Source organism: Haliotis cracherodii, unplaced genomic scaffold, assembly GCF_022045235.1.
Source record: "Haliotis cracherodii isolate W230 unplaced genomic scaffold, xgHalCrac1.p SCAF_1, whole genome shotgun sequence".
Taxonomy (NCBI): Eukaryota; Metazoa; Mollusca; class Gastropoda; order Lepetellida; family Haliotidae; genus Haliotis; species Haliotis cracherodii.
The window spans coordinates 13,841,039-13,857,214 of record NW_027266264.1 but is presented as its reverse complement, the minus strand read 5'-3'; the positions used below and the strand labels follow the sequence as shown (position 1 = coordinate 13,857,214).

The 16,176-nt window shown below is 39.6% G+C and overlaps 1 protein-coding gene across 1 annotated transcript; it reads right to left on the bottom strand.

Annotated features, from left to right (window-relative positions):
• Nucleotides 1-1,814: 1,814 nt before the first annotated feature.
• Nucleotides 1,815-15,472, bottom strand: LOC139460065 (protocadherin gamma-A7-like). The gene is made up of 11 exons (XM_071241692.1): nucleotides 15,379-15,472; nucleotides 14,673-14,747; nucleotides 10,955-11,118; nucleotides 9,822-9,872; nucleotides 8,149-8,244; nucleotides 6,937-7,044; nucleotides 6,164-6,283; nucleotides 4,811-4,978; nucleotides 4,310-4,391; nucleotides 3,405-3,565; nucleotides 1,815-2,288 (listed from the first exon to the last, which is right to left on the bottom strand). Exons 1-11 carry the CDS (start codon nucleotides 15,470-15,472, stop codon nucleotides 1,815-1,817), a joined length of 1,593 nt encoding a protein of 530 aa, XP_071097793.1.
• Nucleotides 15,473-16,176: the final 704 nt, after the last annotated feature.

The window sequence follows — 16,176 nt, the reverse complement described above, 5'->3', positions numbered from 1 at the left end:
AGTATGTGATAACCGTCAGCATCTTTCATAATTATGGGGAATGATGGCATGTATTTCATAAACTCTTTGTCCAGCACGTGCAGCATGCTTCTTTGATCCAACTGGCCGTCTTTGCCCTACAGAAGTTTTTTTCAGGCAGAATTGTCATTTTTAGATTAATACCACATGACAATGAACAGTCAATGATCAATAAAAGTTTGTCCAGTACAAACTTAATCATGTTATAACTCGATATGAACCAGTTTGGACATCTACATATGCAAATGTGAAGACCATTTCTTGTGTACCCCACCGTAATGTTGCTGGAATATTGTGTAAAGCGATGTAAAACTATACTCACTCACTCACTCACTCACTCACTGAAAAACTGCTCCAATACTAAAACCAACTCACTAAGGAACCCTAGAGTTGAACAAGTGTCGAAGGTTCGTTAAATTATGGTAGAGACGGATTCTAGAGCACACCCAATCTCCTTACTATCAGATAATTGACTCCGACACGATGCCCCTCAGCGTTCAGGAGAGTAAACAAAATCACGACACACACGCACGCACGCACACACACACACGCACACACACACCAGTGCATGCATCATCAACTACAAGCATAGATCAACTCTTTAAATATAAAATCTGAACATAAAACATATAAAAAACTCACTTACAATGTACATGATAAAACCAACGTGTAAAGAACTAAAAAACCCTCTTGTGATTCGACCACGGTTCCGTACGCATACGCATTTCATTCACACATAAAGCATGGCGAGGATGAACTGTAGCTATCTTGTCTGTGATCAGTTGATTTCATCAGTAGCACTTGTAACTGTCTGGTCTGAAAATTCCTCCCGGAATGTACCAAAACTACATGCCGCCCCGTTGTTTTTAAACAAAAAATATGCTGATAAGGGAGTCTGTTATTATGTATTATTGTAAGCAAAAATACCCGTGATCTATTGTCCTAAAATGCATGCGTTGTTAATTCCTATTAAATTATGTAAAGTGCTCGTGGGTTTCACCGAAGTGGTAAACGTCTGAGACCTGCATCACTTCGGGCTTTCCTCCCACATTAAGCTGACACACCGTGATATAACTGGAATACTGTTAAAAGCGGCGTTAAACCCAACTCACTCACTCACTAATTATGTAAAGACAGTTTTAACAGTACCGTGTGCGACAGGGCATTCCTGGTCAGAATAGGTCCACAATGTAATCCTTCTTGTCATAAGAGCCGACACGAATCTCATTAAAGTCAGATTCGTCGTTACTCCGATACCACGCGGACGCGTATCGTATCGGAGTAAAATATATCATGTTAATGAGATTGAGCCGACGAATGATTAAAGAGGATCGGGTGTTGAGGGTCTGTGACTTGGATAGCGTGTCATAGTGCACTGATTGGTCATTGCTCAAGCTTTGTGAGGCCGACCCAAACTCGAGTGAGTGAGTGAGGTTTTACGCCGCTTTTAGCAATATTCCAGCAATATCACGGCGGGGGACACCAGAAATGGGTTTCACACATTGTACCCATGTCGGGAATCGAACCCGGGTCTTCGGCGTGACGAGCTAACGCTTTAACCACTAGGTTACCCGACCGTCCGACCCAAACTCGAGTACGTACAGGTCGGGATATAGGTGGAATATTACTGCGGCGTATAATAACATTCACTTCAGCTCACTGACCTAAAAACTGCATGACCTGTTCCTGATCAATTTACAGAATTAAATGACAGACAAAATGGATCTAGTCACACTTTTTTGAAATGGCATTGGATGGAAATGTAATTACTGAATAAACGACCTAACCTGGAAAAGTTACTCTTTTGAGCTGGCGCCGTCCCCCTTGTCAAGCGTTGAAATGATATCGTTGACATCCACAACTTGTTTTGTTGTTGTATCCACTTCCACTGCAGTCATTTCCCCTTTCCCCGATTCCTCATACGCAACGTAAAATTCTTGCCTCTTTTTTTCGTTCACTTTAAAATGGTACTCACTTTCATTCTTAGACCCGCACGCCCTGCTGAGTTTGCATGCAACAACGATAATAACAATGAAAAGCAACACACCCCCGACGGCCGACGGAATGACGATGACAAGCCAGCGTTCCAAGTCTTCGCTTTCAGAATTACCCGGAGACGGCGTTTGAGACATATTCCCGGTTGTCATGGTAACAGGTGATGATGCTGTAGGTGTCATTGTTGATGATGGTGTCATAACTGTAGGCGGTATACCGAAGTGAAGAATTGTCGTAATAGACGTGTTCAGGCGGTTATCTGATACCTCGGTTGCCTAGGAAACAACATACATGAATGTAGGACAAAACTTTGTGCTGATAAAATAATGAAATCGAATCTATCGCATCTATCGTCGCATCTATCTTGTCCAGCCAGTCGTTTCGGTTGTAGAAAGGGCCATTTCCTTATAATGACTGAATAAAAAAGACCGATATTTTGCTGTCCAAGACTGTAAAACAATGCATAACACAGAACCCCTTATAATTTGCAGACGCCTAGGGCTGGACGCGTTTCTTTTTCACTCGAACTTTGGCGGGGTGGATTTCCACCAGAAAGTTAACGGAATATGTCCATTTTCATCTCAATCCAAAAAGAAGAGTGAGAGAGTGAGTATGGTTTTACGCCGCTTTAAGCAATATTCCAGCAATATCACGGCGGGGGACACCAGAAATGGGCTTCACACATTGTACCCATGTCGGGAATTGAACCCGGGTCTTCAGCGTGACGAGCTAACGCTTTAACCACTAGGCTACCCGACCGCCCCCCCAAAAGAAGAGAATAGATAGCATCGATTCCGCCTCACAAACATATATTTGTTGTTTTCAAATGTAAAAGATTACCTGCGAAAGACTGTTCAAACTTTAAGGAAACTGTGAACACACAATGCCATTTAGAAAGTGGTCAAATGTAACAAATGTTATATTTGGGATAGCACTTTTTAGTAACGTACAAATTCTCGTTCGTTTTAGGGGTTGAGTCCCGTCCGGGATACGAAACCTCACTGAAAGAGTTATACACCTAATTGCCAGCACACGAAGTCAGCGAGGTTTCCACAAAAATGAAAGTCCGACAACTTGTTGTCTAGATCATGTACTTTGTGTACCCCTCTGACAAGCGTACGTTGGCACGGCTCCCATGGCCGAAAGCTATGAACGCACAATGCCATTTAAGGAGACTTCAATTACACCATTAGATGTATGCGTCGACCTCGACTGTAATAATGTCTGTCATAACACTCACAGGACTTAAGGCGCATTTTGCAATTTCTATGAACTTTAGTTTATATATAACATAATTCGTACCCAGGTTACTGACGAAAGGGGTTTGATGGAAAGTATTTAATATTTACTTTGCATGTTTTTCGAATCACATTGTACCGTTTAAGTCGTACCGTAATTGAGATGTTAAAATCCATATCTTCATATTCCTGATAAAACTGGAAAAGTTGAGAGTCGGTTGTGGAGTTCGAATCATGACATTCAGCAGTTATCTCCCCTGATGAATTATTTATTTTGAGGGTACAGGATGAATTCTCAAACACCTCCAAAGTTTCTGAAAGTAAAACAGCGAACGATGAAATTACACAACATAAACATGTGACTTGATAGTTTTTTTGTTTGTTTGTTGTTTAACTCCACACTCAGCAATATTTCAGCTATATGACGGAGGTCTGTAAATAATCGAGTCTGGACCAGACAATCAAGCGATTGACATCATGAGCATCGATCTAGGCAATTGGGATACAATGACATGCATCAACCAAGTCAGGGAGCCTGATCCCGTTGATCAGCTCTTACGTCAAGCATAATCGCCTTTTATGGCAAGCATCGTTGCTAAAGACCGTATTCTACCCCGGATCTTCACGGGTCGAATTGATAATGCGTAATTTTACACGAAACGTCTTTGTGTGGTACGTCAGGCAATTATACTCATGTTTAAATTACAATCCATATTCGTTTATTTGTTTGTTGTTAACACCGTACTCCGCACTAGCCTAACTGCTGGGCACGGCCTGTAAATAATCGAGTCAGGATCATACAATCCGGTGATTGATATTGTGAGCAAGTCCCACGCCGCCGTGGTGCTATGACACGTAGTCGCTAAACCTGCAGTCGACAAGCAGAGGTTGCTAGGGACCTGTTCTAACCTGGGTCTCTACGTGCGCTATCCATAATTCTCAGCTATCGTATCGTTCGATGCATCGAACAAGCATGCTGTAATGAGGCAAACCATTCTGATTCCCATCGAATGATGTTTTGGCTAAGGATTCATTATGTTACACTAGTAGTTACTTACCATTATCAAGGGAATACTCTATGGCGTTATCGGCGATGTCGTGATCAATAGCGTAGATTGATGCCGTTGACGTTACTTCACCCTGTTACGAAGAATTCCAGTCAAATTTTTTTACAATTCATCAGTACCCTTATATGAAGACAAACAGTATTTTTGTCAAGAAAAAAACAAATATCATCTACTTGCTCTTGTTCATGATTGAATCCATCTCTAATCCTCTGGTGTCGGTCGGGTAGCCTAGTGGTTAAAGCGTTTGCTCGTCAAGGCGAGGACCCAGGTTCGATTCCCAACATGGGTGCAACGTGCCCATTTCTGGTGTCCCCCGCCGTGATATTGCTGGAATATTGCTTAAAACGGCGTAAAACCAAACTCATTCACTCACTCACTCTAATCCTTTACCATTTAATTACCTTTCAGATTGTAAAGGGATGAACTATTTTGGAGCTACCTGACATAATGTTTGACAAGGAGGAGAAGGGAGTGGATTCAACTTGCACTTACGTTTGGCTGTAGGTATGTGCTATAGGCGTGCGCGGGACACCCAGGGTACACCCAGGGGTAGCTGGAGGAGGTGGTTCTGTGACAGTCCGGCCTGACAAACACCGGGGGTTCGTCCACGTCAGTCACCCTGATGGTCAACTCCGTCGTGCCAGTCTTCAGCCCCGTGTCCTGCACACAACAGAACATGCTCAGCGATAGATGGGAACTGTGTTCCATGGTCTGCTGCTCATTCATAATCAGACTAGGCAGACAGTGTTATGTGAGTAGATATTGTTATGTGACTAGCTATTGTTGTATGACATGCTATTGTCATGTGATTAGATATTGTAATGAGACTAGATATTATGTGACGAGATACAATAATGAGACTGGCTATTGTTATATGACTAGATATTGTTTTGAGACTCAATATTGTCACGAGACTAGATATTGCTATGTGACTGGATATTTGTAACGAGACTAGATATTGTAATGAGATTAGCTGTTGTAATGTGACTACATATTGTTATGTAACTAGATATTGTAAAGAGACTAGATATTGTAACGATACTAGAAATTGTTATGTGACTAGATATTGTAACGAGACTAGAAATTGTTATGTGACTAGATATTGTAATGAGACTAGATATTGTTATATGACTAGATATTGTTTTGAGACTAGATATTGTTTTTGAGACTACACTGCTGCTCATAAAATAATTTGATCTAGCAGACAAAAAGGTGGAGTTGAGGGTCTTGAATGAAATTTCACAGGACTGTCAACTGATCTGTGACAGGCCCCCGTCAACAGGTGGCATTGGTTAACTTAATAAATACAGAAAAGGTTCAGTCCGATTCCCTCATCAGGAAATGATGATCATATTCAATATGAAGTGTGCTTCAGCCAAGGATCTGGTAATTCAATAGCTCGATTTATATTTATAAGCATAACATTAGGAAATGGTATCGCTCTCACAGAGGCTATTGATGATAATTTTCTTTTTTCAGTGTATTACAGAAAGACTGCTCTTGTTCATAATTACAGGGCGATAGCAAAATTGAATCTGTCATTTATAACAACACAAACGCATTTTGATCTGTTTCAATCTGACATGACACGTACTTACATATCACGACCTACGTGGATGTGGATTGCATTTTGTATTCAGAATTACATAACGCCGGTTTGAACAGTATTTCGGTTATATCACAGTGTGTAGGCCAATTGACCAAAAGCCAAAGTAACGCTAACTTAAGACCCTGCTAATATCGTGCTGATATAGATAATCAATGTATTCGTGTATTCTCAATATCTAAAGTTAAGGAGGTACCAAGTGACCATTGAATCTGAATAAAAAAACACTCCTTCCTTACATATAAGACAAGGCCAAGGTTGAAGAATGTTTGCGACTCTAGTTTCAGTGTTTCGAAGTCCAGTTTTGTTGTCACAATAACCTCTTCCCCCTCGATATGGAAGAAGGCAGACCCGTCAAACTGAAATAGACACAATCATGGAGAATGTTGCTGTATTACGACCATCCGCACAGGGAAAAAGATACTTTCTTTATTTTTTGGCTTTTTCTACTTCTATGTTGAAGTAAACGAATGTTGTTTTATTACACAGTCAGAAATATTCCAGTTATATCATGACGGCTTATGAATAGTCTATTCGAGATTAGGCAAACCAGTGATTGATATCATTGCGACACGACATAGGTCAGGTCATTGTTATCATCCTATCCTCATGGGTCTTACAACAAACATGGGGTACTGTGGACCTATTCGACCCCGATATTCCAACGGGGTATAACTGTTCAAGTCAATTGTGCTTGGTTGGTTGTTTGTTGTTTAACGCCGCGCTCAGCAATATTTCAGCTTTATGACGGAGATCTGTAAATAATCGAATCTGGACCAGACAATCCTGTGATTGACATCATGAGCATCGATCTAGGCAATTGGGATACGATGACATGCATCAACCAAGTCAGCGAGCCTGACCACCCGATCCCGTTAGGCGCCTCTTACGAAAAGGATAGTCGCCTTTTACGACAAGTATGGGTTGCTGAAGACCTATTCTACCCCGGATCTTCACGGGTGCAATTGCACTTGGTTGATTACATGGATTATAAATGAAGGTAGTTCCAGACCTCGGGTATTTTGGCAGGTATTATGCCAATCTTAGTGATGTTGTCCATGACGTCACGATCCCGGTACATCAGATGGAGGCTGAATATAGTTGTGTTTACGTCTGTGTTCTGTAAATCAGTGGATATTCAAAATATAAACACCGCACATTACCCTCGACATTACAAGATTAATGATATGAGTTACACTCTTTATATTAAAACAGTGTTGATGTAGCACACATTGCTGTATATCGTGCTGTACCACTGGGCTTGCATTCGCAATAGCAAGACTAACAAATCTCAAATATCAAGGCACATTAATTTGAGACTGCGAGCAGTGCAATAGTTCCACAAGGTAGACCTGTCTTCCAGAAGAACAAGAAATGGTTGTAATAAATGTTATATTTGGGATAACACTTTCTGAGTAAAGTACAGATTCTCGTACTTTTTGGGGGTTGAGTCCCGTCCGGGACTCGAACTCACACTGCCAGAGTGAGGCATCTAATCGCCAGCACACAAAGCCATCGATCTAACCCACTCAACCACAAAATGAAAGTCCGACAACTGGTAGTCTAGATTACGTACTTTGTGTACCCCTCTGACAAGTGTATGAGCGACTGGGTTAGATCGCTAACTTTGTGTGCTGGAGATCAGGTTACTCACTCTGGCAGTGTGGGTTCGAATCCCCGATGGGACTCAACCCCAAAAAGTACGAGAATCTGTACTTTACTCAGAAAATGTTATCCCAAATATAGCATTTGTTACATTTGACCACTTTCTAAAAGGTATTATGTGTTTAAATAAATGGTTATTCGATGCTGATGTATTTGATACGGGTACCATAGGCGATATTACATGTATCATACCAATGAGTATTTCACAACAGGTGACGTATACATGACGTCTCAAGCAACACGGGGGTCTTAATATCAAAGTACATAGTAATGGGCAGAACGAAGCAGGTTTTTTAAAGTGTATACTCTCTTTGCCCGGCAGTGTATATACAGTTTTGGCACCTTTTCGACTGTTCTGTCAGACTGGGTAAAAGAATTCAAGAGCTGCTTGGTCTTCAGCGCGTGGGGGCCACCATATATATCATGTAATATTTATACCAAACGGACATTATGGTCGACAGGTCCTCATGTCAATCGGTCGTAAAGAGCACGGGGCAATGTGTACACACTTTTATTAATCGGTACCGCCAAGGGCTTTAGTAAGATTCAATGCACTTACCTCTGGAACGTCAATCGTATAAGGTGTTTTCAAAAAATCAGGTGAAAATTCATTAACAGGAATGATGTCAACTTCCACATATTTTGCTGTTTTTCCCTGCAATTATGAAAATAAAATAAGATATGTTGTGTTTTGATTTATCTTTAACTTAGGAAATACATTCCACTGAGTTAAATACTCCATCAACTCTGGATAGAAACAACTCATGAAAAGAAATCGCGGGGGACAGATTGGACCGAGAGTAAATGTCCCCGAAAATGAAGCGATTTGAAGATAAAGCGGCAACGCCAGCGAATAACCAATCTCGATTATCCGCCCAAACAGATTCCATCGGGCGCCTAAGCGGTGATAATTATGTGAATGGATAACTGAAAATCAGTGATGATATCAGGGTCCATTTGCACAAAGCGATCTTAGCGCTAAGATGATCATAACTCCCATACTTTAACATAGGCTTACGATAGTCTTTGTGCAAGTGGGCCCAGGTGTTTACGAAAAGGGTAGACACGTCCCATTCAACCGGTAGCACCCGCCACTCACACAATTTGGATAAAAAAGTAAGTGTTTGTTTGTTGCCTGACACAGCACAGCAATACTCCTGCCATGCGACGGCGGCCTCTAAACAAACCAGACACAACTTGACAAAACCTGTACTAGACTCAAGGTGGCGGATATTTATGAAAGAATTCAACGATTGCACTACCAGGTATATGCATGCTCATTTACGCTGGCAGTTCGATTAGATCTAGCCGCGGCCTGATACATATTGTCATCTATCTATGAAATCGGTATCTTGACACATGCGGTTAGTACAAGCAAACCTGTCAATCCTGATGGCATTGTTAATATCGTGGTAATATTATTCTCAATCTAATACTTGAGATTGACTTAATGAAAAAGGACATGTCTACCACACAGGATATCTATTTCTGACATGTATATTACATTGCAATATTCTATCAATATCAGTTCCACGTAGCCACCAAAACTAGTGGTTGATAGCATGAGCACTTATCCAGGCAGTTTGGTCACGGTGACACCCAACCTGCCAGGTCACAAATAATGACAGGATACTCATATCATTTTGAGAAACATATGTTCATTTCTGAATTGGTCATTTTTTCCCTGATAGGGTTTCGCCGTGAGTTGTCTCTTGAATGCTATCAACATGACACGTACACAAACGCTTCATGTCGTCGACGTCCATCATTCTTTCAACCCGCGGATTGGAACAAAGTGAGTGAATCTTATTTTATGCTACTGTCAGCAATATCCCAGCTAAACCGACGGATAAACGACAGTGTACACTCATGTTTGATGGTGGCTAAAAATTATTAAAAAACAACAAGAAATTGTTATTCGATGGTGATGTATTTAATACAGACATCATAGGAGATATAACATGCATCATATTCATGAATATCTCACGACAGGTCAGCCTCGTAGACTTTTGATAACGTATGTAATGTTTGTTTTTTGTGTGTGTAAAATCCAATTTTCAAGTGTATAATTTCTTTTGCACTGCAGTTTATCTATCACAACGGCGATCTTAACCCTACGACTGTCGTAAGTCAATATTAATGTTGGGCATATTCGTATTAGCTCTGAGATCGTTTCGTGGAACGGCCGCTGTACACTAGCTAAGTTCAAATGATGATTATTTCATCAATAACGATACGTACCTTGTTGCTAAACGTTAGCCTTATAAATTGCAAATCCTGGTTCTGAAACAAAATAAACATATTGCCAGTTTTTGCAAATATAAGTTGTGGAAAAACCTGAAAAATCGTGGAATATGATGAAAACGAACTAAAACACTTGCATGGAACACTGACTATACTCAGTGAGCGAATGAGTGAGTGTTAGCAATTGTTCATTAATATCACCGCGGAGACACCCTAGGCTTCGCCTACCCCACATACTGACTGTAACCCGGAACTCGGCGTGACGAACGCTTTACCCATAGAGGCTATTTCATGCTTTCTCTCCAATACGATGTATTAGCAAATTACATTGAAGGTGCCATCAATTACGAAGAGATTAAAACGAGATACTGTTATGGCCAACGTCAGCTGAATATGATATATCAAATATGCTTTATTTGTGAAGCTTGGAAATATGGTTGTCTTCACGAGATGAGATATACATCGTATTTGACAATAAAACTTAATTGTGCCCCCTTTTGGAAGATTTTGGCAACAGCTGGTCAAGTCGCATTCTCAGTTACTACAGTGATCGACAGTGTATGCCCATACTAGTTCATCATTAAAACTTTACAAACAAAAACACGCAAAATTATGTTTTTATAATTTTCAATATTTATTGTTGATTCTCACTATTTTGAGGAGCATGAAACCTTATATCAAAACTATTTTGTGGTGCACCAGTGAGAAAGCCCACCAACACATGGACACAACCAAGCCACAATTATGGCAAAGATCAGTGCCCGCTTCGTCGCAAGTTTTTGGTACTTAAGTCAAACAAGAACACAACAGACAGCCTGGTAATAGTGATTTGTAATATGAAAGTTGTATGGCTTTAAGTAGTCACGGGTGGACCAGTATTCGCCTCGTCATTCTGTTCAGAGTTACGTCCCTTAGTCGCGCCAGAATCCCATGCCCTTATTATGCTCCTGATTTGTCATTAGCGTACACTTCAGTGCCATGGGTTTTCCATCAAACAGAAATGCTACTGGAATATTGTTCAAATCAGCGCAAACTATATCACTCAGATAATAAAAAATAACAATAACAACAACAATAACAACAATAACAACTATAAACATCAAATATCTGTGTTTACCTACATGTTTGGCTTTGATGACCTCCAGGTCAACTGTCTTATTCAAAACCAGTTTGTAACCGTCGCTGGTTTTAGTCCAACTAAAGTATCCGGCCATGAAAATGGGTTCAAATCCATCCATTGACCACTGTGGGACGCCACAGTAGCTGACATTCAACACCTCTGTACCTGTAACAAATCACCACTGGCAGTTATACATCTATCACATATCTTATTCTTTTGAGGATATACTATATCAACCAAATATCGCCAAGCGCGATATAAATGTTTCAGAGCTGTAACGATATATCTTGTCGCGATACAATACGTATCCCGGTACCAGACACGATATACCGGTATATGGTCTCTGCCGTTTGTAAATGCGATATATAAACCTATAAACCTATAAACATATTTGCGCACTGTCACGCGCTCAGGGTCAAGATGATATATCGAACGCAAATATATTTAAAAACATATCAGTTATCATACTTTCGAACAACGTTTTTTCTTAGACATTTACTTCTGTCTATTCCTTGGCCTGTAGTTGACTAGCGTCCCTTGACTACGTGCCAAAGAAATGCCTGAGGTTTCGTGACATGAGGGTCTGATGCCTCGCTGCTTTCGCCCCTTGGTCCCGGAAGACGGGCCTCGCAATACTTCCACTTTATAGTGGTTGGAAACTCGGATCATCTGTACGATACGAGACAAGAAAGTCAACATATGTGTTCTGATTGTATTCAGTCATCAAATGAACAAACAGCCAACTAAACTAGACTCTGTGAAGTTGAGAACCTTTGTACACCATGTCAACTATACTTTCATGTCATGCAATATGTCTACGGTCACATACACATATTATTTTCTATCGACACATGATCATCGATACGACATTTGTATAACATGTAAACTCCAGTGTACTGAACTTGCCCGCTTATAGCCTACAGACACAGTACAATTTACACAGGGGGGCACGGGTGGTCCAGTCGTCCAAGGCGCCGCGATTCGCTGTGCAGAGTTTCGTCCCTTGGGCATGCCAGAAACCTATGATTGTGGGTTCGAATCGCGGTTCGCCCCGATTATGTTTCTAGGTTTGTCAGCACCATACCCGTGCTCGTGGGTTTCACTGAAGTGGTAAACGTCTGAGACCTGCATCACTTCGGGCTTTCCTCCCACATTAAGCTGACACGCCGTGATATGACTGGAATACTGTTAAAAGCGGCGTCAAACCCAACTCACTCACTCAATTTACACAGAGAACGATGGTGAACATACATAGCACCATTTTGAAGTACATGTATTTTTAAGACATAATTGTAAGGATCGATGGTCCATAAAGATCCTAAAAGTATAGTTAAAAAAATAATATATATATTCAAAATAAATGTTACAAAAAAATAAAATATATATATTCAAAATATTCAAAATAAATGTTACAAAAAAATAAATATGTATACTCAAAATAAATGTTATAATTGTTTTTATATATATATTCAAAATAAATGTTACAAATTTGTTATAAATTGTTATATATATATTCAAAATAAATGTTACAAAATAAATAAATATATATATTCAAAATAATTGTTACATATGAGCATGAAGTGAAATACACTCTTCTTCACTCTTCAGATTCCGCATATGTGCAAATGGTAGTCGTTCGATGAAATTTACTTTTCTGAAACATTAGGTTATAATATCTTGATGGGAAGAGAGCAAGGAATAAACGGATTTTAATATGAATACTGATACTGATTTTGATATGGATCGACATTTATCCCGACGATGACATGGTATCGATAGAAAAAATGAAACTGTCTCAAATGCTTGAAATATTTTTTATGCTTCAGGCTGTTGAAGAAAGATGTTATGTGACATATAAAATACATCGTTCCAAGATGTTTATATTTTTGGGGTTAAGGCTGATTTTAATTAAACAAATATTTAATTTTGCAGATGCAGACTTTGCAAATATTAAGTTTCCATACAAAATCCCAGCCCCCCAGAAACAAAACAACATATGTTTACATCGATGTTCGTGCAGTAGACAAAGACCATGCACCGAGGGGCGGATCGACACGCGTGATAAACACACTATACTGTAGCTACATGCTGTATAACACTGTTACCGACCCTTGAAAACAATAAAGCGACAAAACCCTTTCCACACACAAAAAATATATCTACTAAACGCAGTGTCCATTGTACGATTCCGACTATATATCACGAGCATGTTTTTATGAATCATTATCAAACCACCAATTCATTTTCACTGACGTGACTACAGTCACTGAGGCCCAAATGGGGTTTCTTTTGTCCTGACTCAAATTTATATGGCGCTTTTGTTACTGTATGTTGTGTGTGTTAATGGCGATGTAAACGCGAAGCGTGACCCAGTAATGGGGCACACACACGCAAAATGCATTCGCAAAAGAAAAAGAAAGAATTGTGAAAATACGTGTTGTGTGTGAATGACTTAGCTGTGCATAGTTCTGGACCATAATACTATTACGGCATGTGAACGGGATGTACTTAAAGAAATAACAGTTTAGATATGTGTATCTAAAATTTGAATAATCCAATTTTGACAAATAGTTTGAAGATGCTTTTTAATCTTTGAAAAACGATCTATGAATTTGTCAAATCAAACATAAGAGGGATAAGTGGGATATGAACACACAATGCCATTTAAAAAGTGGTCAAACGTAACAAATGTTATATTTGGGATGTTAGAGTAAAGTACCCAATCGCCAGCACACAAACTATGCCTCACTCTGGCAGTGTTGGTTCGAATCCCGGATGGGACTCATCCCCCAAAGGTACTAGAATCTGTACTTTACTAAGAAAGTGTTACGCGAAGTATAACATTTGTTAAATATGTGGTATACTAGCAAATATTATTCAGTCATGGTTGGTAGCTTTGTTTTTGAACGCCACACGCAGAAATAGTCCAGCTATATGACGGCGGTCTGCACATAATCGAGTCTGGACCAGACAATTCAGTGACTAATATCATGAGCATCGATCCGTGAAATTGGGATCGATGACATACATCAACCAAGTCAGCGAGCCTGACCACCCGATCCCGTTAGTCGCCTCTTTTGACAAGCATGGTAACAATACTTCTTCTCGTGGACATGAACTGATTAACTACACTGTACAATTCCGACAGTAGAATGAGCATGTGTTTATGAATCTCTATCAAATAGTGATGAAACCACGTGTTTGCGAAAAGGTATGCGTACCCCGCCCCTTCCAGTGGCACCCATCACAAACACATGCAAAGTCATGTTAATTGTTCTGAAAAAAGAAGAAGTCAAAATAGGGAATAGCATCGCACATAATTTTTGTCACTGATGCGTCAAATTTGGAAATGTCCTCCACATGTCAACCATAAAACCTTTTGAAAGCTTTTCTGAGGCCTTGGATGATATAACTTTGATCAAACAACTTCTGAGCCAGAGTTGTATGACGTCTTTTGGAATCTTGTTAGATAGAGCATGCTCGATGCACCTGAAAAGTTGTGAACTGTAGACACCAAGGGCTGGGACTGCAGGAATATTCCTCGGCATAAAGGAAAAACTCACAATTGGAAAGTTGATGTCATCCCTCTTGCCATAGAGTCTTGTGGAGAATGTTTTGTCGTTCTGAATCTTTATGCATTTGTCTTAAAATGAAACAGATGAAGTAATTCAAATAGAAGTCATATTTCTAATAAGGTGAATTGTATTTTGTTCGCCTACCTTTCGGGTCTTGTTCTGTAATGGTGGCATTCTCTGGCAGGTGGAATTTTGAACAACTGCCATCTTGCCCAGCCACTGGAATGGTCAATATTCTTGTTATTATGGCATAGGTTTGTGGACGAAATATCCCCCAAATATTTCTAATTCTATTTCTTTCGTTGCTGTGGTATATATATTGCAGTGTCTCATTTGTACGTAAATTTGTCATACAAATAAATATGGCCTATCTATTAATATGTGTGTATAATAGGCAGCCTTGCTGCGTATAAAAAACAGAAACTAAAATAAAATATAAAAAACTGGAAGATTAATAATAATAATGTTCCTTTAGTTGTGGATATCAGTGGAAATAGTCCTATACAATGCATACATGTATATCAACTAAAATACCCAGTTCGATTAAACAGTACGTGTATATCGCCATAAGGCTCTGTTCAACCGATTACCAACAGAGTCGTGGATCCAAAAGAAGATGAGCTAATTACAATTACAGTAGACTACGGTTAAAACGAACACGCTTGTAACGAACTGACGGACATAATGAACTTTCTTTTTGGTCCCGACTTTTCGCTGTAGTTATGCTGTACATATGCTTATAACGAACTACGGTTATACATGTAATGAACTAAAATTAGTAGTCCCTTTGAGTTCGTTATAACCGTAGTTTACTGTAACAATATAACATATTTATATGTTAGAAACTCACCCCGTTGAGCATGAATCAGGAGGATGCTCATCCCCATCCAAACAGCCAGTAAAACAGCATCCATGTGGCAAGGTATCATCCGACAAGTCAACATCGACTGATGCAAAACACACCCTGTTACAAGTGGAACACTGCAAAGCTATATGTCGATCTTACTTCTTAGCAATGCGGAATGAGTTCACTGGCATTGATTGACTGCAACTGATACGGTTGCTACACCCGCAACACCAAACATTCACATACCACAACAATACCCGCGCTTATCCACCGAGATTTACACACTCCACCATGGCACTAAAGTTCTGATGTAGCTAAGATAACGAAAATATGTTTGTTTACAAGCCTTTCGCTTTTCCTTTGAGGAAAGCATTGTATTAAATTATTACCCTGCTACAAAGGATTTATTGAAGTATTAATGTTTGTACATTCATGCGCATTTACTGTAAGTTATTACAGGGTCACAGGGAAGGATTTTGGTGTATCTCCAATATCTGTTTCGACAAATATAATTATTTGATGTCTTAGGCTATAACTTTACGTATACATTTTGATAGATGAATACCAGTTTCACCTAAATTGCCTAGACGTTTTAAGTTTTAGATGGCTCTTGTGGCCTCATATTTACTCCATCGTGTGTGTAGTGTATTGGCTATATTCTCGTAATGGTTGCGCGGTTAGGCTTTAAATTACGTCTTCATTAATATTAGTTTGAAATCAAGTATATTTTATTTGAATATTTATCATTTTGAAATTATACTGATATTGTATAAAAATGACATTAACTGAACTTATGTGCAT